At 33.3% G+C, this 25,005-nt stretch overlaps 1 protein-coding gene across 1 annotated transcript; it reads right to left on the reverse strand.

The window, feature by feature from the left end:
* Nucleotides 1–15,022: 15,022 nt before the first annotated feature.
* LOC139840330 (uncharacterized) lies at nt 15,023–18,627 on the reverse strand. The gene is made up of 12 exons (XM_071830597.1): nt 18,240–18,627; nt 17,862–17,926; nt 17,650–17,722; nt 17,478–17,496; nt 17,237–17,356; nt 17,074–17,143; nt 16,563–16,606; nt 16,415–16,456; nt 16,088–16,147; nt 15,928–15,995; nt 15,684–15,741; nt 15,023–15,338 (listed from the first exon to the last, which is right to left on the reverse strand). Exons 1-12 carry the CDS (start codon nt 18,539–18,541, stop codon nt 15,249–15,251), a joined length of 1,011 nt encoding a protein of 336 aa, XP_071686698.1. The 5' UTR covers nt 18,542–18,627; the 3' UTR covers nt 15,023–15,248.
* Nucleotides 18,628–25,005: the final 6,378 nt, after the last annotated feature.

Below are 25,005 nucleotides of genomic sequence, written 5' to 3' on the forward strand. Positions count from 1 at the left end.
TACTTACTTTACTGTAGCAATGAAAACACTGTAGCCCGTTCACATTGTTGCAGCGAAAACACTGTAGCAATGGTACTGTAGTAATTTTTTTTTCCTTTATATTTTTCTCTACCCGTTATAACAAAATTTTTTTTTATTTCTTCTTTTTTGGTTTCCTTTATGTTTTTCTCCACAAAATAACGACTTAGTTGCGTTAAATTTTTAAAAGTCAACAATACCATAGCGAAACGCGGAGATCCACGTATATTATTAATTTAAAATAACATTTAAATCTTTGATGGGTTATACCTTTTAGTTCGACTCAAGTTGCGCTTCAACGACATCATCGTTAGTCACGAAATAATTTTACAAACTAAACGCAATAAAATACATTGAAAACCGAACCTACAGTGCTTTTATATTTTTTTATTCAAAAGTTTTTTTTTTTTTTTTTTTTGTCATCCTACAAAACCCATCTGCTGTAGTTTTCTTTTATTTACCACATCCGTTAACACCTAATTTTTGATACCATGCTTCATTGATAATTTCATTGCTTCTTCACCCGACCTCAAATTCATATCCTAGATCTTCAAGTGACATTCCTTATCTGAAACCCTAAATCAGAAAGTTTATCTTCAAACATTGCTGAAACCCTAAATCTAAAAGTTCATCTTCAAAGATTGCTACCAATTTGTTATCTAAAACCCTAAATCTAAAAGTTCATCTTCAAAGATGAAACCCTATTTGTTATCTAAAACCCTAAATCTAAAAGTTCAGCTTCAAAGATTGCTACTAATCACAGGTATGTAAAGCTTAGCCTCTTAATTTATTACTGTAAATAATCACTCTCGCTCTGTTTTGTTAGATTGACGCATCAGGTTTAATATAATATTTAAATTCAATATTCTAATATGGGTTTGAAACAGTTATTCTTTTAGGTTAATAACTTAATATATGGCTCTGTTACTCTTTTAGGTTAATAAATTACTTTGTGTGTGTATCGTTTCAGTCATTTTGTTACTATATGATAACTCTGTTTTCAAAATGTTAAATTTTATGTATATATATGCTAACTTTATCTGTAAAAAGTAAGGATATCTGCTGCAAACTACCTATAATATTAGGTGCTTCAAGAGTAAATTACGTGCTAATGTGTTTATTAAGTAAATTAGAAGGTTCAAAATGTGAACTTTGTTACTGTTTGTTGCACGGAATGTATGTGGTTTAACGGTACATGTGTTAAGTCTTCAAGAATGTTCAAAATTAGCAAAACTTCGAATGCGTGGACCTTAAGATAGAACTCATTTTTTTTGTTACGAAGTCAGTAGGCAAATTAAAAAGGTTTAATATCGATCTGAATCATGGTTTATGCATTGTGTTTTAACCAGTGTGTGCTTTGTAGTTATCGTTTCGAATTATCATCTAGCATGCATGGAAATGATAGTAGTTGTTTGGATGTTATAGAGTGGAAAGCAAATTGACCCATTTGGACCCCTTTTAACCGTTAGGTCATTTTGGTGTCAAATTGGGTTATGGCCGATTTCGACACGACAAACGCTTATAAATATCCGCCGCGAAGCGCGGACCCCTACACTAGTTCTAATCAATTATGTAAATATGTTTCAACTAAAGGGTGCAAAAGTGTAAATATATTTAGGTTTTTTATACTCCGTATTTATAAATACACCCCCGTATATTTACTTCCCAAAATTATCTGATCGGAACCCTAATTTTCTGAAAAAGATTAATAATCTTTATCGTCGTCATCATCATCATCATTATCGATCAGGTATATATACTTTGTGTGTGCTCTCTTAAGTACTCTTAGTTTTAATTTTACTTTATATACCAGTTTTATTTTATTTTAAGTTTTATTTGGGAGCTTTCAAGTTTGGAGTTGAGCCATAGCATAGCTGAGCTCTTAATTAAAACACAAAAGAATAAAAGCTCCAATCTTTCATCTCCATAACCATATATGGAGTACATATATTCTTTATAGTAGTTTAATTTTGGAGCTTGAGTTTTCAACGCTGAAGTTAAGGAGAGAAATTCTATAACTTATTACGTTTAGTGTTATAAAATTTAATTAGCTAGATGATATTGGATATTATAAACATCCAAATACTTACATGGACCCTATTCAAACACAAAAGAACAAAAATCCTAATCTTTCAGGGGGTACGTATTTTCTTTGTACTTAAAAAAACAGAGCCCTTTAGTAAATTAGTCTTCACTTTGGAAGCAGTTAATTCAAGCAATGTAGCAAACTGTAAACAATGAAGAACCAAACTTAATAAAAAATAATAAAAACAACTGAATTATCATGTTCCTTGGACTTTTTTGCACATATGATCTCTTCTATTTCTTGTTCCGTCTTGTTGGTTGATACTCTGTCATCACAACATATACCTTCTTAGTTGGTATTCATAAGTATGCTCACACGCCTTGATTTGAATACATAATCATTTATTTGTTTTTTTTGTCTAACAACTAATTTTTATTATCAAAACAGGACACGTGACCTAATTTGATCATGTAAATATAATTTTAACAAACAGGACACGAGACCTAATTTGATCATGTTTTATGTTATATATCTAATCCTTTTTATTTACAGATTACTAAATTTATTCGAGTAAAGATGAGGTATATTATGATCCATAAAGCAAACCTTCAGTGGCGTCCTATTCAACATCATCTAATCACAAGCGTTATAGAAATGATGTGTTTCTGAGCTTTAAAAAACAGGTAAATAGTGTACATTTTTTTACTTGCTTATGAATTTATTTTTGTTGCTTTTTTTTTTCTTATATATAATTTTTTTGCTACTATTTATGATTAGTTATATAAAATATTAAATATTAAGATTAACATTTACATGATAAAGAAGTGGAAGTTTCAGCACCACATTAATGTGGATATCAATACTCCATTTATAGAGTACTGGTTTGAAAATAAATAAGCTATAAAATATCAATATTTTTAGATGAAATTTGATGGTTCATGCTTACATAAGTTAATGTTTTAACATCGTTAAATATGTTTAATCCTTTATACAAGTAATATGTTAATAGAGATCTAGGGTGTATTAGTGTCTAACATTCTAACAAGAGTCACGTTAGGTTGCATTAACAAGTCTTAACTATAAATGAGTCGTCTCTTTCAATACTACGTGCTTTTGCTCAAGGTTGAAAAAGACGTGAGACGGGGTCGAGACGTTTGAGACCAAAGTTGACATAATCGTTATCACCGTTAATTTATTACAAAATATTCAAACTAAAATACAACAGTTTTAACTGATTTGACCAACTTATTGTTAATCAGGTCAAATTTGAGTTATGGTCTCTAATTCCTAAATGATTTAGGAATTTTGAATTGGAATTAATTAAATCCAATTTAAAGAATTAGAAATAAAAATATTTAGAAATAATAGTTAAATGATTAAGTACTAGCTTAAGACCCGCGAATTCGCGGGATTTTTTAAGGACGAATCAAAAGTTGATTTGCCAACATAATAATATTTTATATAGTATTTGTTACATTTTTAAGAAACTAAAAAAATTCAATAGTAATGTTGAATTACCGATAATAAAGCAAGCTAAGTTATAACCATAAAAAACAGATAACACGAATTTAAAAGTGATCTTGTGACTATAGTAAACATCAGCTGCCGAAGAATATTACTTTGCACATATATAACTATCCTAGGGTTGTAACTACATTGGAATAGAGCCCACATCGCATCCCCAACATATTCAAATAACGATTACAATTATTAATTATTAATCGTTACATCTACTTCAGCTTCAAGTCATGCCATTTTCATCTACTAATAACTCTTTCATTATTTTCTTTAGGCAAAGAACCAACTTTGTTTTCAAATTAAAGGTATGATGTTATATAGCATTTGCTATTCAATTCAACATATAATCATTTTCTTCTTTATTATAACTCAAATAAATCTCAAAGTCCAAACCTTATCAACTGAACCCTATGTTCTTGTAGTACTTTTTTTTAACTATTATATAAGACTATTAATTCAACCGGCCACATATGATACATCACATCTGCAACACAACAACCATGTAGCAAAAGTTTTAACAATAGGTTAGTAACTCAACCACAGAAGCTCCTATTACAGTATTATCATGAGATTAATCATTATAGTATTTCCTCTCACATTCTGAGAAAAAATTAATATTAATAATTAATAATAATAATAATAATAATGGAGATAATACAAAAGAAATTCTTGTGAACTTTCATTATAATTATCCAGTTCGCCATTTTTATAAGTAGGTCCACCTTCACCTATTCTCTAAACATGTAAACATACATCTTCTGGTGATATTTAGGCATCATATCTATAGTCATACGCAAACCATCAACCATAAATCTCACTCACATACAGGTAATAGATTTTCTACAAACATAATAGGCTACAATTGAAAATTATAACATTCTAAACTTAAAAGTGCAACTTCAAAATTTAAGTGCTTAGCTGTAATTAGTATCGAATAGAAACACAAACATGAATTAAGTTATGTATTGTTCACATTGATTATAATAAAATAATTAAGAAAAGAAGCATAAGTGACAGAACGCTGCAACTGAGCTAGGGATTTTTATTCTTATCGATCGTCATTGTCAATATAGAGCATACGTTAACCGGTAATTGTCTTCTCTGAAGCTTTACAGCGATCTTCATGTCGGTCTGAGCAAACGCCCATTCCCTCAAATAAAAGCTGCAACAATATACATAAAACTTAAAAGGATTTAATCGTGACAAAACAATATACAATTCATGACACCCGTTATATAATGGATTTATAAATCATACCCAAAGTGCAGAGCTTTATGTGCATAAAGTATTGAAACTCACTTGCAGATAACTTTTCATTTCATCATTAGTAAGACCTGCAACTTGCATAATTTCTCTAATCTGCTTAGGTGTTCTCACTGCAAAAAGTGCAAACAAAGTATACTTAAGAATAATTATCACATAATTATCATAACGTTTATATGAAACTACCGATGATCATAAGACAGAATTTTTAAGTATGCTTAAAAAATTATGTAATTGAGCTGTTAAACTATATGCGAGTGAAAGGTTGTGTGTAAGGGAGTAAAAGAAAGATAATTTTCAAAACATCATTTATTAATATAATCAGTCATACACTATGCCATAAAATTACATGCCAGTGATAAACTACTCGTAAAATTATAATAATTTAAGAGCTACCAGCTGCTTAAGTATTTTAAATGTGACAAACAGATGCACCTGTAATTTTACCGAATTTTAATAACTTAAGAGATTTTGTAGACAAAATTATAAAGAAGATGAAAAGCACTAAGAAAGGAAGATGGAAACCTGTATAACCAGCAACAACTTTTCCAATATAGTCACCTAATGATACCCATAATCCGCAGACCCACAATGGCAAGACCCACAGTAGCAACTGGTACCAATAAAGATGTTATAGTTCCTGCATCAACATGAAATTTTACTTAAAAGAAATTCAAGTAAATGACCAGCCAATATGATCAAGAATGTTAGCAAACAACACCTAAAGTAACATGGATTCAAACATCATCGTAAGGCTCATGACAAGTTGGTTTTCACTAATATCAATACATAATGTAGCTTCATCCAAGAAAGATTGTTTGAATTATGTTGTAATTTTTCTTCTCTTTTAAAAGATTACTTAAGAATTGGCCAATTAAAAGATATATGCATTCAGTCTGCAACCTGAATGTATAAACTTAAAGTTGGATACATACCATACAATATTAGGTGAAGTTGGTTACGTATTTAAAAAATTATGATTTGGCCCTTATTTATAAAAGTGTGAAGTGGGCAACAATGACCTTATAGACCCAAACCCAGTTAGGTTTCTAAATTCTAATTTATACAGCTCAATGTTAGGTATTATGTTATATAACACAAAAATGTAGTAAAAACAATAAAGTACCTGAAGTACAAATTATATGTCTGCCGATAAATTGAGGTCTTCAAATCTACAGCTATAATAGAAATACAAACAACACATTTCTTTAATATATTAATCTGAATAATTTTATAAATACATGTTAAAAAAGAAAAATAAAAATGAAGGGAACAGTCTACAAAGGTGGCAATTTTAACCCGTCACATAACCAAACCATTTTGACCCATCACATAACCAACCCCATCCAATTTACAACCTATGAGAAACATCCAAAGACATTGAAGCTTACATTTTCCACGTAAGCATCAGTTCGTAAGACAACAATATTCATGATAGAAACTGCCTCCATTCTCTATCTTTCTTCGTTATCTCTTGTGAGAATTTGATGTATCATATGATAAAGAAATAACTATTTCGAATTATTTTGAAAAATGAACTTTTTATAATGTAAACCAATATATACAACAGTTACGTATAAAAATTAAGCTAACCTTTTGATGCAGAAGGTCTTCAATAAAGCCACTGCATCTACCTTTTGAAAGCTTTAACAAACACAAATCAACCTTCCAACTGTTGCTATAGTTACAAATTTACTCATTCGTTTCACTCGAGAAAGTATAAGGGTATCATTAAAGGTTATGTACCGACAACTAACATTTATATTGCACTTTTAACTCTAAAATATACCCTTAACCATTTTTGGCTACCAACAATACACAATCAAACAAATATGTTAAACCATCACAATTTATAAACTTGAACCAAACTTCAAGACTAAAATGGTATAATACCCTGTTATCAATCACGTTGAGCCTAGCCTTTCCACTAAGGATGTATCGAATAGCAAACTTCATGATATAGAGAGGGAAATAAAACACGATGCTGTAAAGCCAGATACACCGACCCATTTCTACCCAATACCGTTATTTCTTGCAAATTATTGTACCATTTTGCAGCTAAGAAAGCACCCATTATTAAGAACCCAGGTTGTTCAACAAACGACCAACTGCGGGACCGGGTGACAAAGATAAGAGCATGGCTGACAATACTGACTTGCAAATATAAAGCCGCCATCTGCTCGAATTCATTAACTTCTATGTTCCTGAGAGATTTCACACCAAACTTATCCTGAAACAACCAATACCACAAAATTCAGCAACACACGGTGGGACACAATATTGATTTTGCGTTTGTGATCATAATAAGTTATTATATTTTACGGTGAAGAAGTCAGTATCCCTCATCATCCAGTAGAAGATAACTGTCATTAAAGCCAAGTAACCTCTAAGCGCAACACATCATTTAACTCGACACAAGTCATTAAAATGGAAAATTTTACTTCTATGAATTAAAAAAACAAATGACAAAGCACTTTGAATAGCAACTAAATGTTAGAATCAACCAATTAAATAAAATTTTCCTACACACTCACAACTATATGCAATCAAAATTAGCAATAAATTAGCATTAGCATAAATTTAGCATATACAACTGATGCAACAAACTAATGGTTGAACCTTTCACTATCTTTCACATCCATACAAGTTTCATACTTGATCAAAAATCTAATGTTAAGAAAGCAAAAAACTGGATAGAGCAAACTTACTGTGTTCCTTCCTTTCACCATGATGGTAATTGCAAAAGGAGCATTCAAACATTGTTTCATTCCTAAAATCCAAAAATAATTTAAATTCAAACCATTAAATCAAAATCCATTTAAAAAATAACAAAAAACTAACCTGACATGGATGTTTAATGTTGAAAAACAAATTTCATCAATCTTATTTGATACAAATCGGAAATAAGTAACAAAATATTTCGAAACTTATTTGTTACATACCATAGATAGATGCCACTGGAAGATACAATCGATTATTCATGATTCCGAAAAACAGGAAAAACCCTAATATGATGTTGAAAATGGGTTATTTAATTACTTCAATCGATTATTCATGATTCCGTTACTAACGATGTTTGATTTGTTCGCTCAATCAGAATATATGAATCGAGTTTCGCCAACTGGTTTTGAAAAACGAAGTTGAAGGTTGAAGATGAAGGTTGATTTAGGGTTTGATAGACAGATGTAAAGTTGAAGATGAAGTTTGAATTAGGGTTTGAGAGAATAGTCGTTTTTTTTCTTCTGAAGGAGGCGTGATTAGAGATATCTAAACCTAATGCGTGTGTTTGATGAGAGGATCCGATTAGCTGTTCTAGGTCCGCGTGTTTTTTTATAAGGGTAATATGGGAAGAATTTGTTACATCACAATACTTATTTGGTTATAGGTATATCTAAGGGTTGTTAATGAAGGGCATTTGAGGTCATTTTTTTGATCGGTCCAGATTCAAAGTTGCTAATTAAATGTATCTCAATTTGGCTTTTCTTTTAATGTGTAGTATAGATAGATATAGATATAGATATAGATATAGATATAGATATAGATATAGATATAGATATAGATATAGATATAGATATTCTATGAGGTTTGTTTGTCATAGTATATGTATCGCATTGTGTGTGTGTGTGTTATACTGGTTGCAGTACATGATTTATTGAGGTCGTGGGTTAACTTTTTGTTTGTAGAATGTGTGGATCTGAAACCCCTATTAATGACTACCTGACTCGCCTAGTTACACGTTTAAGGCTGCTTTGTACCTCCATCTATAAGGTTTGTTTGTCATAGTATATGTATCGCATTGTGTGTGTGTGTGTGTGTTATACTGGTTGCAGTACATGATTTATTGAGGTAGTGGGTTAACTTTTTGTTTGTAGAAATCTGAAACCCCTATTAATGACTACCTGACTCGCCTAGTTACACGTTTAAGGCTGCTTTGGCTGATCTAATTGTGAAAAATTGTGTTTGTTTATTAACTTTCTATGTTTACAAGTTTAAGGTTAATATGTTGTCAATTTGAGATTAATTATCAACTGTAGGATAATTCGTTGCAAGTTGTATGGACTAATGACGAGACAAAAAAGAGTTTAATAAGGTACATTAGACAATATAAGGAATTTAACTGTTTTTGTTACTGTTTACGGGGTTTAGGTTTATACATTCTGTAACGATTTTAATCTTTTGCAGGTTGGAAGTTACAAATGATAGTATATCTATATTTGATACAGGACCGGGCATGGAATCTTTAGAGGAATGGTAAGATGATGATGTTGATGTTGATTTTGATTGTTGATTCATTTTGTTTTGTTTCTTACTTAATGACTTCATAATTGTGCTACTCCGTCTTATATACTTATTTTGCTTTATAGGCGAAAAAGGGGTGCTTCATATAAAACACAAGATATAGATGAAAAGCCTCCTTATTTAAAGGTAAATACTATAAATACTATGAATGAAAACTGCACAAACTATGCAAGAAATTGTCATGTTTGGTTTCACCTTATTCTTATGATTGATTTTGATCTTTTTGGTTTGTTGCTGCTATTCTTGCTACTTAGCCTGCATCTGCATTTGGCATGTATGGATATGGTGGCTTTGTTGCCTCTATGCATCTAGAGCAGTATGTCATTTAAATGATTAATTTACTATTTAGATGGTTACTATTCAAGAAATTCGTCAGTTGGTCTTGATAATTTCATTCGTATGCAATCTTATTGTAGGAACATAAAGGTAACATCTAAGAGGATGAACTCTAAGGTCATGACAGCTGCTCTGGTCATCCATTCAAAGACGAACTGGACGGTAATAATGTCATTTTGCTTATGTTCTAATGAATTTTTCCCTGTTTATTATCTATTTGTAAGTCTGATGTATCTTCTATATCTTATTTTTTCTTGTATTGTAGACTAATAGTGGACCTCGAGACCCTACAAATGAGGAACTTGAACTATCTTCTGCTGGAGGTTTTCATAGGGGAACTATTATTATCAAGGTTGTAAAACTCGCGACTCGGGGAAAACTCGGCCGAAGGTTTTTGAGGAGTTCTCGGCGACTCGGGGAGAACTCGGGGGAGAACTCGGATGTTGACTAATGTTGACTTTATAATTTTTTATATATAAATACTTATATATTCTAATGGACTTTGAGATAAATATATAAATTTTAAGACTTTGAGATATATACTATATGTATTAGCTACAAACAAATATTTTATAAATATATATATGTTAATTATATAAACTTTAATTACATTAAGGGGTTAAAATGTACTGTACCTATTTAATAATAAAATTAAGATGACAATTAAATTTAAGGGGTTAAAATGTAAGAATTAAAATTAAGAGGTTATATAAGGTAAATAATAAAGTTTAGTTTTCATACTCGTTCCTCCGTAGTTAGAAGAAATAAGTAAAAGTAGTAATGTGGGGTCTACTTAAAGTAACAAGTGAAGTAACAAGTGGACATAAAATAAAACTAAATACGGAGTAAACTTTAATAAAGAAAGGAGATGTGCGGTAGGTGTTATCTTTTTTCTCTTTCATCATGCTTCACCTTCACTTTAGTCATCTTCCTCAACCTACAAACAACTCCATCATTCATCATTTTCTCAGCCATTCGAGAAGAACTAGAGAGAAAATCGTTCACAATCCCAGAAAAAGAGCAGATCTGGTGTCGATTTGAGGTTTTTACACGTTGACCGGCAGTTGACCGGCGGTTTACCGCCGTTGACTGAGTTTTTGACCGAGTTGGAGTTCGAGAACTCGGAGAGCAACTGAAAACGAAAACTCGCCGAGAAATCGCCGAGTTATACCGAGTTTTGCAACACTGATTTATTATTATTATCTTTTAGAGGGTTGGATATAATTTCACATATTAATTGTATATAATATATTTAAACAGGTTGATATATGTAAACCGGAGATGAGAATTACTAACATATGGCATCTTCAATGCAAATTGAAAGATAGTTATTTTCCCTACATCCAGGTTTGTTCATTTATACATAATACATAGATGATCTAATTTATACTAATAAATACCATTTTCATGCTTTCAATCATGATTATCCAGTCATATGATTATCCTTTTTCAATGAATGCTAAAAAACGTATATAATAATATTAAATCTTGTAACTTATGTTGTTTCTTTTGCAGTGTGACGATAAAAAGGACGGAAAACAAGGGGATTTGATTTTCAGGTTTTCATTTGCTTTTAACTTTTTTTTTTTTACAAAATTTTTTTTGCATGTACTTTTAGTTATTAGCACACTTCATTCAATCCGAATACTGTTCTTGAGTTGAGTTTCTAAGTAGGGTACGATAATACAACATTTACATGTATAATGAGTGTATTTAGGTCAACGGTGTGGATCTGGCAAACTTCTCAGGTGGAGAGGTAGCATATATAAATCAAAGCTCTTGTAATGGTCCAGAATTCGTGGTAAAACTTCGTTTTCAATTAAATCATGAAACAACTACTACAACAGGTTTGCTTCTATTTTATATTATATTACTAAGTTTAACAACACACTTTAGTGATAATGTCTAAAAACTTAAGATTTCTATATGTTTAGAAGCAGGATTTGACAAGGCGAATGCACGTCTTACATGTGTGTATCTTCCTGTGATAGAGGTATTGTTTAGATATTACTCGTGACATGCTGAATTTATGATGTTTATTACTATTTTGATGAGCTCTGGCTTTATTAGGGTAAAGAGAGCATTGATAGTGTTCTCGAATTATTAAAAGAAGATGGATATGATTGCACAAAAGAATTTGACACCTTTAGGCATGTTTCTTGTAGATGGTTAGGTCGTCTACTACCAGATGCTCGCTGGGTAAGTTGACTCAGAAAACATGGTTTTATGAAATTTTGACATCTGTATTTGTTACATTTAAGAATAATATAAGCTTTGAGTAATGTCTTTGTTCTGCTTTTCAGTATCTTGAAGCCACATAAAATTACATAACTTGCATTATTTGTTTGTTTAGGAATGGCTTCCATTCATGGACTTAAGGAACAAATCACAAGATTTAAAGAAAATCTGCATGAGAGTTAAATGCTTTATTGGTATACATAAATAATGTTTTTTTTTTTTTTTTTTTTTTTTTTTGGGCTCTAAGTTTTCCAATTTACTACATTAGTCATATGTTTGACCATTTATCTTTGTAATTCTAGAGACTGATGATGGTTTTAGCCCAACACTCTGTAAGGTACATGTCTTTGCCTTTTGACAGTTTTGTTTGTCTTTTCCACCTACTACGTATTTTCCTAATGACGATTCTTGTTTACTTCTTTCTTTACACTGATTTCGCAGAAATTCCTTTCAAAAACTGCTTTGAAGAATTTGGGCATCTAACAACATTCAAATAAAGGTAAGGTTGTTCTTTTATAAATGCATATAAATATAAATATACTGTGTGTATATTAACTAAGAGAACCTTATAAATTCACAAACAAACATCAGATGTGGTGATTGAGATAACTAAAGATGGCGAACCATTGACCCTCTCAAATTTGGATAAACTGTACCAAGAATGACTTGGGCAAATGCATGACAAGTATGATAGCAAGATTGATTGTCAACGTGATGAGAGAAGAAACAGAAAGAGAAAGAGAGACGATATGCCAAAGGGGGACTTTATCTTAGATTAAGATAGTGGGAGAGACTTTGGTGTATTTCTTCCAGAAGTCGGGGATAAGATTCTAAAAGAAAGGTTAAAGAGAAAAGAGATTTATAACAACAAAATTATTCAAGTTGATGTACGTTACAAGAAACGAAAAATATGTGCTTGTTTTCTCCGACCATACAATGTTTATTTAATAGGCTGGGGCGGTGCAGACGGAAACCCCAGCTGTTTCATTGTTAACGAAGCAAGTGAATTGGAGAAAAAGGCACTAAGGAAGCATCTAGGTCCAATGGAAATACGTACATTGCCCTACGACACGACATACAAGTACTTGTTTACCAACACCTACAGCCATGAAAATATTGTCCGAGCTTTTGTAAAATTAGGTCGTGCGACGATGGATATGGACAAGGATACCTTGGAAGAAGAGACACGTCCCTCATTCGACATGTCGGCGGTATTTTTACCCGAAACCATAAGGAATTTGTCAATCCAGCTCCGAATTCAGCGGGTGCTTGAGGACCCACTAAGAGAGTGGAAAATCCTTAGTCGTCAGATAGTGTATGACATTAACAATGATATGATCCATAATTGGAAGAATATGTCAATAGCACAGCGGTACTACCACCAATATCTTACCTATTTTTATATTACAAAACCACCAGCTATCATAGAAAAGAATTAGATCAGATTCGGTGACCTAAAAGATTAGACGTCAACCACCGCAGCATACCTTCCGTGAGGTTTTCTCACCTGTACATTTGTGTGCCTCAAATAGCATCTAAAGAAGATTTAATTAACGAGAACAACGTCTTTGGTGACATGATGAGAAGAATGGAACTTTTTAGGTATATCCAATTACTTGAAATATCTAATTTAAGTAATCTAATTAGTTAGTTATTTAATTAAAATTTTTAATTTAATTTTGTAGGGAAAAAACAGACGAGATTCGCGAAGAAATCAAAAATCCTTGAGCATGGTACTTTGGAGGAGTTTTAAAGTTAGTGTTGACCAACGACTTTTGGTTATGTTCGTCTAAAATACACACTAATTTTGTGCTTAGAATTTAGAACCAAGTTGTGTGTCTAAAATACACACTATCCCTTTATTTTCTGCTGTGTGCTTAGAAGTTGGAAAAAGTAATTTTGTGCTTTGAATTTAGAACTAAGTAATTTGTTATTTTAATTTACGTAAATCTGCTTCTGCCTACCATATATCCAAAATTTGCCCTCATAATTGAAAAAACAAAGGAAAATCAAAATTGATAAAGTTAAAGCCCTAGAACGATTTTTTTTTTCTTGCATTACTTCGGCTTCTACATCCGTGCTTGTTAATGGATCTCCTACCAAGAAATTCTCCTTAGAACGAGGTGTGCGTCAAGACTCAAGGTGACCTATTATCACCCTTCCTTTTTATTCTAGCAACGGAATGATTAAACATCATGACGAAAGCGGCTATTGAAAGAGGTCTCTTTAGTATCACCCTTCCTTTTTATTCTAGCAACGGAAGGATTAAACATCATGACGAAAGCGGCTATTAAAAGAGGTCTCTTTAGTGGTATAGAAGTCGGGAATGATAATGTTAGTGTTTCACACTTGCAATACACGGATGATACCATTTTTTTTTTGGAAGAATGGAGTCGTTCAAATATTTTCAATCTACAAAATTTACTTAAGTGCTTCGAGTTAGCTTCTGGGTTAAAAGTCAATTTTCAAAAAAGTTACATGTATGGTGTTGGTGTAAGTTTCGAAGAAGTAAATTCGGTTGCAAGCATAATCCGATGTTAAGTAGGTCAATTCTCATTTACTCACCTTGGGTTACCTCTTGGATTGAGAATGAAAAAAAGTAAAAGATTGGAATGTGGTCATTGATAAATTCAAAAACAAACTTGCAAGTTGGAATATGCGGGCGATGTCTTTTGGAGGACGGTTGGTTCTAATTAAATCGGTTCTCACTAGTCTTCCGTTGTACTACTTCTCGCTCTTCCGTGCCCACCGAGTGTACTTAAAATCCTTATGAGAGTGAGACGTTCTTTTTTTTGGGGGGCGGGTGGATTCGCGTTTTCGAGGCGCGCTTTTAGCACGCATTTTCAGCTTGCGTTTTCGATTTGCGAATCCGTAAACCGAAAATCGAAACGTGAGTGTAAAAATGAAAACGTAAATTGAAAACTTTAAATATTTTGTATAACTTTCTATTTTATTTTATAGAATGGAATTCAACTTAATTCCATATCAATAAAACATATTTTTTTCACATTCTATGGAATCTATCAATCAAAATTCCTTCATATTTCAATTACTTCGGATTCCAATTTCTTCGGATTTCAATTCGTTTCACACATTCCATTTCTTCCAAAAACATTCTTCCGACCATACAGGGCAAGATCGAGTATTATTGTTGTTTCAAGTGTTATGCAAACATATTAAAAACATGGTTTTCAGGATACCCAAAATAGCATTTGACCTGAATATAGTGAAGATTAATTATGTAATGTGGTTCATCATTGGCACAGATCATTGCTCAACCCCTTTTACTGATTCCTGCTGGACTGTTCGTCCTCAAAGAATGTATTAAGATTAAGATTCAACATTTTAAGACAATTTTGTACAAGCATTTCATGTATACATAATACATTGTACTTATGACAACTATGGACACTCAAGCTTTTCATGTAGGTTACTGTTGAAGTTTACATGGAAGTATAGTTCTAAAGTTATATAGATTTACAATTAACTGATCTTTTTTTTAAGGTCCGTTCAGATTGATGTACATAAAAACGGGGTCGACAAGTATATCTTAAAGAGCGTAAGTAGCTCTTAAATAGTCGACGATTTCAGCGCTCTCAAACATTTTCACCCCTGTGTTTGGATCTTCTAAATAAGGTGCCTGTCATTGAAAATGAATCAAATCACACTTCGACAAGAAAAAAGTTATAATACATCATATTATGCCCATTTCAACATCTGTACATTTGTATGGGTCAATTCCACCTTGTTTTTCGCCTAAGGAGTCAAACTCGTACAGTTACAAAGATAAAAGATGATGAGATTCGAAAATCAGGCGAAATCGTTTTAATAGTTTAAACTTACCACTTGAATTATTACAATAAAAAAGGTTTATTATCAAAATGACATGCTGATCATTGACAAGGAATTATTTTACGCCTTTAGGAGTCAAACCGGATCGTTGCTAAATTATATTAAAATCTTTAAAAATAGGAAAAAAAAATACCTGGAAGCGGCCAACCTTCTCATATAATTCCTGCCGTTTTGGGCTGCCACGTGCACAACTGTTTAAGACGAAAAAAAGAAGTTCAAAGCAGTAGTAATACACGTTTTAAGTCTACTTATTTACATTACGTAACATATGTGAACATACATATAGAATGCCAACTAACAAACGCTACAAATGATTGCACACATGTATGAATTGTTCTGATAAATATTATGCACGCACATAACTCAAGACTGTATACCTGTGAAGAATATGTGGTAGCTCCAACTCTACAAGCACTTCACGTACAAGTTTCGAAAAGGGTGACGCCTAAAAAAGATATGTGCTAGTTTAGTGCCTTAAACACAGTAGCATAAACAACTCGGCCACCCAAACAAGTTTTAAAAAAGTGATCATATTACCTCATACGACCATACTTCAAGAGGTTGCGGTGGCATCTTTGCCTTGGTATACATGCTCCCCTAAGAAGATAGAAAAATGAAATTTTTAAAAATTGCAACGGGGCGGGTCGTTTGGGTTGGGTATCATGTCCAAATGGGTAACTTTTGTAAGAGGTTAGTCGAGTTGGATTGACATGAAACATTTATTGTCCAAACTATAAATTTTCTACGAAAATTATTATGTTACATATGCTGACAAAATAATTTAGCTAATTTAACTTTCTCATAGAGTTTAAAACTGCTAGTAAAACAACATTTAATGGTTAATAAGAATAGCGGAAACTGTACCTTCCCCATACGACCAATCATGGCAAACCCTGCAGTCAAAGTCTGTAACAAAATTAGTCAGCGCACATTATTTATATAACGTATGATGTATACTTTGTTTCAGCTAGCATTATCTAAAAAATCAATGTTTGAACGTTATAATACTTACTGTCAGCAGACCAAGTTTCAAAGATAACGGCACGTTTCCATCACCTGGATAACGGAATTAAAAACAGCGTCCAAGATCATTGCTAATAAATGATGAAAAGTAGGATTATGTGTCTAAAAATGTATCAACTTTTACCCAAAATTATATTGTATGTATCAAACTTAAAAGGTTCCAAGCTTAGTATTGTTGCTTTTGTATTGTATCAAACTTTAGAAGCATTCAGTAACTGCTATCGTATGTACCCAGTAAATTCTTTATCAGGTAACCAATATTTGTTTTTGATGATGTGGCAGCCATACAAGTTGCCACATCATCAAAACCGGTTTCAGGTCACAAGTTATAATAGAAACTTCGATATACAAACAATAGCCTTGAATGGATGTTTAATACACATAACAGAAACTTTTAAATATAGATATATACAATTGAATATTGAGTAAATTTGATACAATTTCAACACTTAACCGTAGAATGTAAAAGCAACTTCAAGATAAGAAGAAAGAATGCTAACCATAATTCTTGACAAGATACTTTATAATGTCATCAGATTCATACATCGAAACTCCTGTATTTGGATCTACCTGTAGTAGAAACACAAAGAAATACTGGTTTATATTCGTTATACTAACTAACGTCCAAAAAGGCACTTATGCATGTGAATCATACAATCATACCATGTAAGGAAACATCTTTTTACCACCCATTTGGCCAACTTTGGGACGAAAAGTTGGACCGTTTCTCGGGCAAGGATAATATAATATATCAAGATCCAACACTGCAACAATTTCCCTCACCTATAATTCCAAATACAAAAAAGATTCAATTTTCATCCATAATTTATGTTGTATACATTCTTCTTTTGCTTCTAATCATAAATGCAGACTCAAAAAAAAAAAAAAAAAAAAAAAAACTCACTTTTCGACAGAAGGGGCAGCTGAAGATTCCACAAGTTTCACGAAAATGAAAATACAAGAAGGTAATATTCAATAATTTGTAAGAATCAAGACATCAATAATGAAAAGCATAATAGTAAAAACCCATAAAAGACTAAGATATCATATATAAAACAGATTCTTTTGAATGGTACCCTTCAAACTCGTATATTTCAATAGGTTTTGCAGGTCTTGGCCCGAGTTTTGATGTTTCCTTTGCTACAAAGCCTGCGAGCATAACATACAACGTGTAATCGCAGTTAATATTTAAAACCGAAGATATACTATGCATAGTTCTCTTCATATCACTTAAACATGATCTTGAAACCATATGAAATCATTATGTGCAGGCAACAATCATTATTACCTCCAACTTCAAGAGCATACTGGCCAGGTGGAAATTCATTCTTTGGGACAAATGAAACCGAGTACCTAATACATCACATATCAAAAAACTCAAGTAAATAACATCACTATATATCAAATATAAATGTAACTTGCAATTACTCAAATTTTTGTAGCATTTAGATTCGAAAATCTAAGCAACTTGAACGGTATTCTGACTATAATTTTCATTTTGTCATTTAAGCCATTAAAAAGACTGTTAATAAAACATTTTTATGTAGCAAGTAGCAACTTAAATGTTTTAATATAAAGGGGGATAACATACTAACACTACAATAGCAGTTAACTACATGAAAATAATAAATATAAATCTGAATAATTCAATTAAAATAAAACGTACCCAGAAACAAGAGCACCAGTTCCCAATCTGAACACAAGATTTAAACCAGCACCAATAATATCAATAATCTTATCCGGTCTAATTGCAAAAGGCTTCGGTTCTGGTTGCTTGAAATTGGGCGGAGGTGTAATCGGATTAATCCCATTTTTAACTGATGTTGATGACGATGTATCTGATACTTCTGCTGATGATTTGATTACAAAAGCCATGCTGTTACTGGTTGCCAATTTCGCCTTTTGATATCGCCAAATTGGTTTAGTGTTCGGTGGTAGTGAAGTGAAGTTTAGAACGCCGGCGGCCATTATATCGTCTGACAAGAGGTTGGGGTTTTGAGTTTCGAAAGTGTTCGATGAATGCTGCTGAGAAAACTAGCAGGATTTTGTTGGCATTTTGGAGGGGTTTGTTTTGGTTAAACCAACGTCATTGTGCACCACATATAAAGTGTAATCAATCTACTGATCGTATTTTTGCTTCGTGTAGCATTTAGCTATATTGATTACAACTTCAACTACAATACGAGTACGTAGTACAGTATTATTTTAGACTAATTTTCTCATATTTAAATACATTGGCGATTCCGGAATTCTAATTTAATGGGGACTTGAAATTTTTTTTATACTAATTATATTATAATACTATTTTAGTGATTGTTTACATTTAAAAAAATTATAAATTCGAAAAATATATGAAGTCCGACTAGTATCCACTCACCCTTGTCACCTTTCTCATATCGTTTTGGGTAAAGGGGAGAGGGGGTTTTACTTGGCCGTGCCTTTGAATCGGTTTCAAAGTTTCCCCGGGCAGCGATGGGGGCGGGGTTATTATCGCTGCATCGGCATATTCGAAACGGGAGATGATCGCAACTGGTGGTTTAGTCCCCCTCAGGTGATCCTAATCGTTGTTCAACAAAAATTAAAAGAAAAACAATAGATTTGAAAAATATATGGGGTCGTACATTTAATTTTAGTGGTCTCCTATACAATTTAAAGAATATCTTTTACTAAAAAATTTAAAACTAGCAGTGTCCCATGACCTTACAGGTCTTCAAGTAGATTCGGCCTCTGTTTAAATAGTTATTTGTTTCCCTCCTAAGTAATAATTAATTATTAATTATTATTATTTATTACTAGACTTATTATTTATTACTAGGCTTATCATTTATTAATAAACTAATTATTAAATCACTAGTATAATTGCGACCCCCTAACGGGTTTAAAATTTTACACGACCCGTACTCACGGGTATAATTTAAAAAAATATACTGACACATCTCAAACACGGGTATTTGCGAGTTAGGATTTTTTCCCCGCTCATAAAATATTGTTATATTCTAGAGTTTTAGTATATCGAACAAAATGGATGGGATTTGTTTCTTGTTAGACCACTAACACCGTTCGATTCAATCAAGTTTAACGAACTGAGTTCGATATTAGCGAAGTATGTTTTGATCGATCACGAAGTTGGCCAAGTTATCAGGTCAGCGGACCCTGGTAATGTGTACGTAGTTGCTAATGCGCTTCGTGTTTTAGTGCAATCGGCTAACATTATCTCATCTTTTGTGAAGGGTTTCACTCTTATGTATGAGAACATATCCCATTTTTACTATGTTTTGGGGAGTTTAGTGACTCCTTTGTATTTCTTCTCTTTTTTGACCGAGTTTGTCTCCGTCATTGTATCTTGTTTTGAATTTTCATCGTGTTGATGAAGAATTCACTTTTAATGTATTTCAATCTTTTTTTGCTGAAAAAAATATTGAACAATATTAATATTAGTAATTAATAATTGATAATAATAATAATTCAAATATATAGAGTTAATTACACTGATGGTCCCTGTGATCTTGGTTAAGTTACGTCTCTAGCCCCTAACTCTTAAAAATTTGCTTCATCCTTGTGGCTTTAAGTCCAAATGGAGGTGGTCCTTGTAGTCTTGGTTAAATTACGTCGCTAGTCCCTAACTCTTAAAAATTATATGCTTCGTCCATGTGGTTTTAAGTTCAAACAACGGTGGTCCTTTTTAAACTTTCATCAAACGTCTCTGTTACATGGAAACACGTGATGATCACATGATGTCTAAAAAGGTAATTTAAACACATACTCTTTGGATCTTAAACACTTTATACCCAGACGTCATTTTCTAGGGTTCCATTGTTACTTATCGAGTTCCACTCGATACAAGCATTAGGGTTCAATTCGGTTAGGGTATATTCAATTCAACGATCGTTAAGGCAATTAATCATTTACGATGATGTGTTATTGCGGAATTCATGCCATTATTCGAACGTCTTCGATGAGGTGTATTGTTGTTTGTAATCACCTCGAATACGTTGAAGTGCTTTATGTTTTGCATAATATGCCTTCTGATTACTCACTTTGACTGCATACTTTTTCTTTAACTCTTGTTTTAACGCTTGTGTTGGTATGTTTGGATTGCCCTCAATTTGTTGCATAATCTCCCTTGCCAAATAAACAAATGAACAATGCTTGATAACTCTGGATTGGTCACACTTATGTTTATCACAGTATGTTTTAATCTTCCATGTTTCACCAACTTGTAACTTGCTAACGTGTAACACCCAAGTACATTTGAATCTTCTATATTTCACCAACTTTTAACTTCCATGTTTCCAAACCACCTCTGTTTGGGCGTAAAACCACATGGACGAAGCATTTAATTTTTAAGAGTTATGGACTAGCGACGTAATTTAACCAAGACCACAGGGTTCACCGTCGTTTGTACTTAAAACCATAGGGACGAAGCATAAAATTTTCAAGAGTTAGGGACTAGCGACGTAATTTAACCAAGACCAGGGGGACCACCGCCGTTTGGACTTAAAACCACAGGGGCGAAACATATAATTTTTAAGAGTTAGGGACTAGCGGCGTAATTTAACCAAGACCACAAGGACCACCGCCATTTGGATTTAAAACCACATGAACGAAGCATATAATTTTAAGAGTTAGGGACTAGCGACGTAATTTTAACCAAGACCACAAGGATCATCAGTGTAATTAACTCACACACACACACACACTGTAGTGACCCGAACTTTTCCGTGATTATATATTAAATGAGAACTATATTTACATGATTAAATGTTTCCAACATGATAAGCAATCAAACTTGTTAAGACTTGTTTAATTGAAATGGAAATTATGTAAACGTTTGACCATCCAATTTGTCCGACGATTCACGAACATTATAACTTGTAATTGACATGATAATATATATATGGACATATATATATATATATATATATATATATATATATATATATATATATATATATATATATATATATATATATATATATATATATATATATATATATATATATATATATATATATATATATATATATATATCTCATTAAGTATATTAACAATGAACTATATACATAAAATGAGACTACTAACTTAAGGATTTCGAAACGATATATATACCTAACGATTATCGTTGTAACATCGTTTTAACATATGAATATGGTATTAAGATATTGTAACATCCTCAATCGGGCCTAGATGTAAGATTACTAAAGTACCCTTAAGTTAGTATTGTGTTACTATGTGCTTTTATTTTTATTTAATATTTATTATTAAATAATGATGTGGTTAGGACCAGTTTGTGACAAGGGTCACATAACAGGTTTGTTTATCTAATTTGGACTTCGTTTGGGTTGCCAAATGATGTACGAAAGATATCAGATAACTGATAAATACCCGTGTGTCACACAGTGTGGGAATTAAACCCAATTAAGTGACTAGTGGGCTGTGTTCTTCTTCCCATTTCTAGAAAAATCCCAAACACTCCCGTACCCTCCCTTTCACCTACAATCAAACCCTAATTCTAATCTTTGATCTAGAGCTCGAATCGTTTACATTTTCGTGTTCCTTGTGGTTTACTGATTCTAACAAGGTAAGATTCATAGCTTTTCATGCTTTAATCTTCAAGAAAATGGTGTTTTAAGTGTATTTGTCCAAAAGCTTGAATTTGGGTCAAAACAAGTGATTTAAGTGTTGTTATGGTCAAATTGTTGTGGGTTTATAGTCTATAACATGTAGTAATTGAGTTGTGGTAAGTTTTGATGTCGAAAACGAGCTCTAGATCGAGTTTTGGTGAATTTAGCTTGAAGTCCGTAGCCTTTGTTCAGTTTCTGATGAAGATGAACACAGTCGGCCGACTGTCGGTCGACAGTCGACCGACTGAGGGTTGAACCGACCGATTAACGAAGACAACCGACCGACTGAGATTTACATTCGGCCGATTGATGTAATACTAAGTGAGTCGACCGACTGAGAAGGTCAGTCGACCGATTGTGTAGACAGTCGACCGACTGTCAGTGTCAGTCGACCGACTGAGTGTCCAGGGCAGAATATTTTACCAAAGTGTTGAGTTTTAGCCGTTATGCTGCCCGTTTGTATTTTGATGATTTTGATGTAAATTTTGAAAGTGCACAAGTGTTAAGGAGAAAAATTTTAGCGGACAGTTTTTCTGACAAAAATTTTTATATTGTGTTATTTGGTGTAAACGGACAGAAACTAACTTGTGTATATGTTTTCTCAGGAGAAAAGGAGAAAGAGAAGGTTCAGTGATTAGATAGCTGAATACCTTCTCGTTTGCTGGTATTTGGTGAGTGGGACTAACTGGAGAATATAGTATATTGTAGCATGTTATATTATGATTGTCATGCTTGCTAGATATACTTATTGTTGCGATTAGTTAGTACCTTGTGATGACTGCATGTTAGTTGATGCTTGTCTGCTGGAGCCCAGTGCGTCCCTATCTTGTGGTAGCCTAATTCGATAGGAGAGATCAACCTGCGGGTTGGGTTCCTCATGTGGTAGCCTATTTGCATCCGTGTAGTATATGTTTGAATGACGCGTACGTCGCGTGTGGATGATTTATGCAGCACGGTATGTAGGAGGAACTTCCGGTAAACCCCAGCCCGATCAACTGGAGGTTAATGGTTTGGCCGAACCGCCGGAGTCTCTGTAGACTGCACTACTGGGTGATGTTTGTGTGTTAGACTATGTGACATGATTAGTATAACACTTATGTATGCTATGGCCTGTAGTTAGTCGTACTCACTTAGCTTCGTGCTAATTCCCCTCCATCTCCTCCCTGCAGGTTGTTAGCTTTTGTAGATAGTGCTTTTGGGAGAAGACGGGCATGATGATGTTATGTTTGACAGGGTTAACTCTGATGTGGTCTTTTAGAATATGAACCGTGTACCTTTGAAAACAGAATGTATTTACGTCTCTTCCTATTAATATGTAAATTGTTTTAATGACACGTGACATCGGTTTGTACAAATGTTGATATCGTAATTAATTAATATTATGCTTCCGCCATGTATTTAAAAAAAAAAAATCAGCGGTGTCACAAGTTGGTATCAGAGCTGAGTTTGGCAGCATGTGCATTGTGATCTACATGTCATGTTCCCAAACTTAGAATAGTCATGTCAAACATAACATGCTGGGGATGGGTTAAGTGAGTATTAGGACAGGTTATGTGTTAGTTGTTAGTACTAACAGAGTTTATACTAAGCTTTGGTGTGAGTGTTGTGGTAGTGCAGTAATGGCAGATAACGAAGCTAACGCTACTGGCCCCACTGTCCCTAGAACTGGTACTTTTAGAGCCCCTGACGAAGATGGACATGTGTCTTCAGAAGAAGAAACTTCTCAAGAAGTAATAGAACTTCAAAGTCGGTTACTAGAAGCTCAGGAGAAAATTAAGGAATTAGAACAAGAACGGGCGCAATGGAACCCAAATACCACTGCGTTGAACACAACCTTTCCTCCTAATTTTTATAATCAAACCGGTGGCAGTTCTCAGTCACAATTTCCACAAAATACCTATCAAAACTATCAAATGCCATTTCCGTTTAACCAGACTTTTCCTAATCAAATGATGTACCCATTTCAAGTCCCTGAGACAAGAAGGAAGTGTACCTATAAACAGTTTATGGACTGCAAACCTCCTGAGTACAGTGGTCACACAAACCCTACAATGACCCTTAATTAGCTAAGAGAAGTAGAGAGAGCGTTGGAAGCATGTTTTTGTGAGCCTGAATCTATGGTACTGTTTGCTAGTAGGCTTCTCAAGGGTGAAGCAATGGAATGGTGGGACTCTATCACTGCATATTTACCCAAAGAACAGATCAGTCAGATAACTTGGGAACAGTTCGCTGCTAAGGTTCGGGAGCAGTATTGTTCTGAGTATGAGATGGAAAGATTGAAAACTGAGTTTCTGAGTATGAAAATGACCGAAAACATGACGATTGATGAGGTTTTCAGAGATTTTACATCGAAGTTAAGGTTTGTTCAACAGTGGGTACCGACTGAAAAGGATAAGATTCAACATTTTATGCGGGTGATTAAGCCAGAATATAGAACAGTTGCGAGATTTGCAACCACGTTGGCACAGGCTCATGAGATGGCGAAGATTACTGAAGGTGATATCATGGCAGTGAAAAGAGAAAGTTCAAAAAGTGGATCTTTTGGGGGAAAATCAGAAAGTCAAACTGGTGGTCAGTCTGGTCAGCAATCAAGTAAGCAATCAGGATTTCGTAGGAAGAAGTCAGGTGGGTTTAAACAGAAGAGTAAGTCCGGTATAAGCGGATCGAGTTCAAGTCAGCCTGATTGGTGTAATGTTTGTAAGTTGACTCATGCCGGACCGTGTTCTCCAATGACCCGAAGATGTTTGAAATGTGGAGTGAAAGGTCATGAATCAACAGCTTGTTCTTTTAAGTCAAATGTTTGTTGGA

Source organism: Rutidosis leptorrhynchoides, chromosome 4, assembly GCF_046630445.1.
Source record: "Rutidosis leptorrhynchoides isolate AG116_Rl617_1_P2 chromosome 4, CSIRO_AGI_Rlap_v1, whole genome shotgun sequence".
Classification (NCBI taxonomy): Eukaryota; Viridiplantae; Streptophyta; class Magnoliopsida; order Asterales; family Asteraceae; genus Rutidosis; species Rutidosis leptorrhynchoides.

Coding starts and splice junctions, on each gene's coding strand:
- LOC139840330 (XM_071830597.1), bottom strand. CDS start 18,541: ATGGCCGCCGGCGTTCTAAACTTCACTTCACTACCACCGAACACTAAA. Junction 16,457..16,562: donor TGAAACTTGGTCTGCTGACA/GTAAGTATTATA, acceptor ATTTTGTTACAG/ACTTTGACTGCAGGGTTTGC. Junction 16,148..16,414: donor TGATTGGTCGTATGGGGAAG/GTACAGTTTCCG, acceptor CTATCTTCTTAG/GGGAGCATGTATACCAAGGC.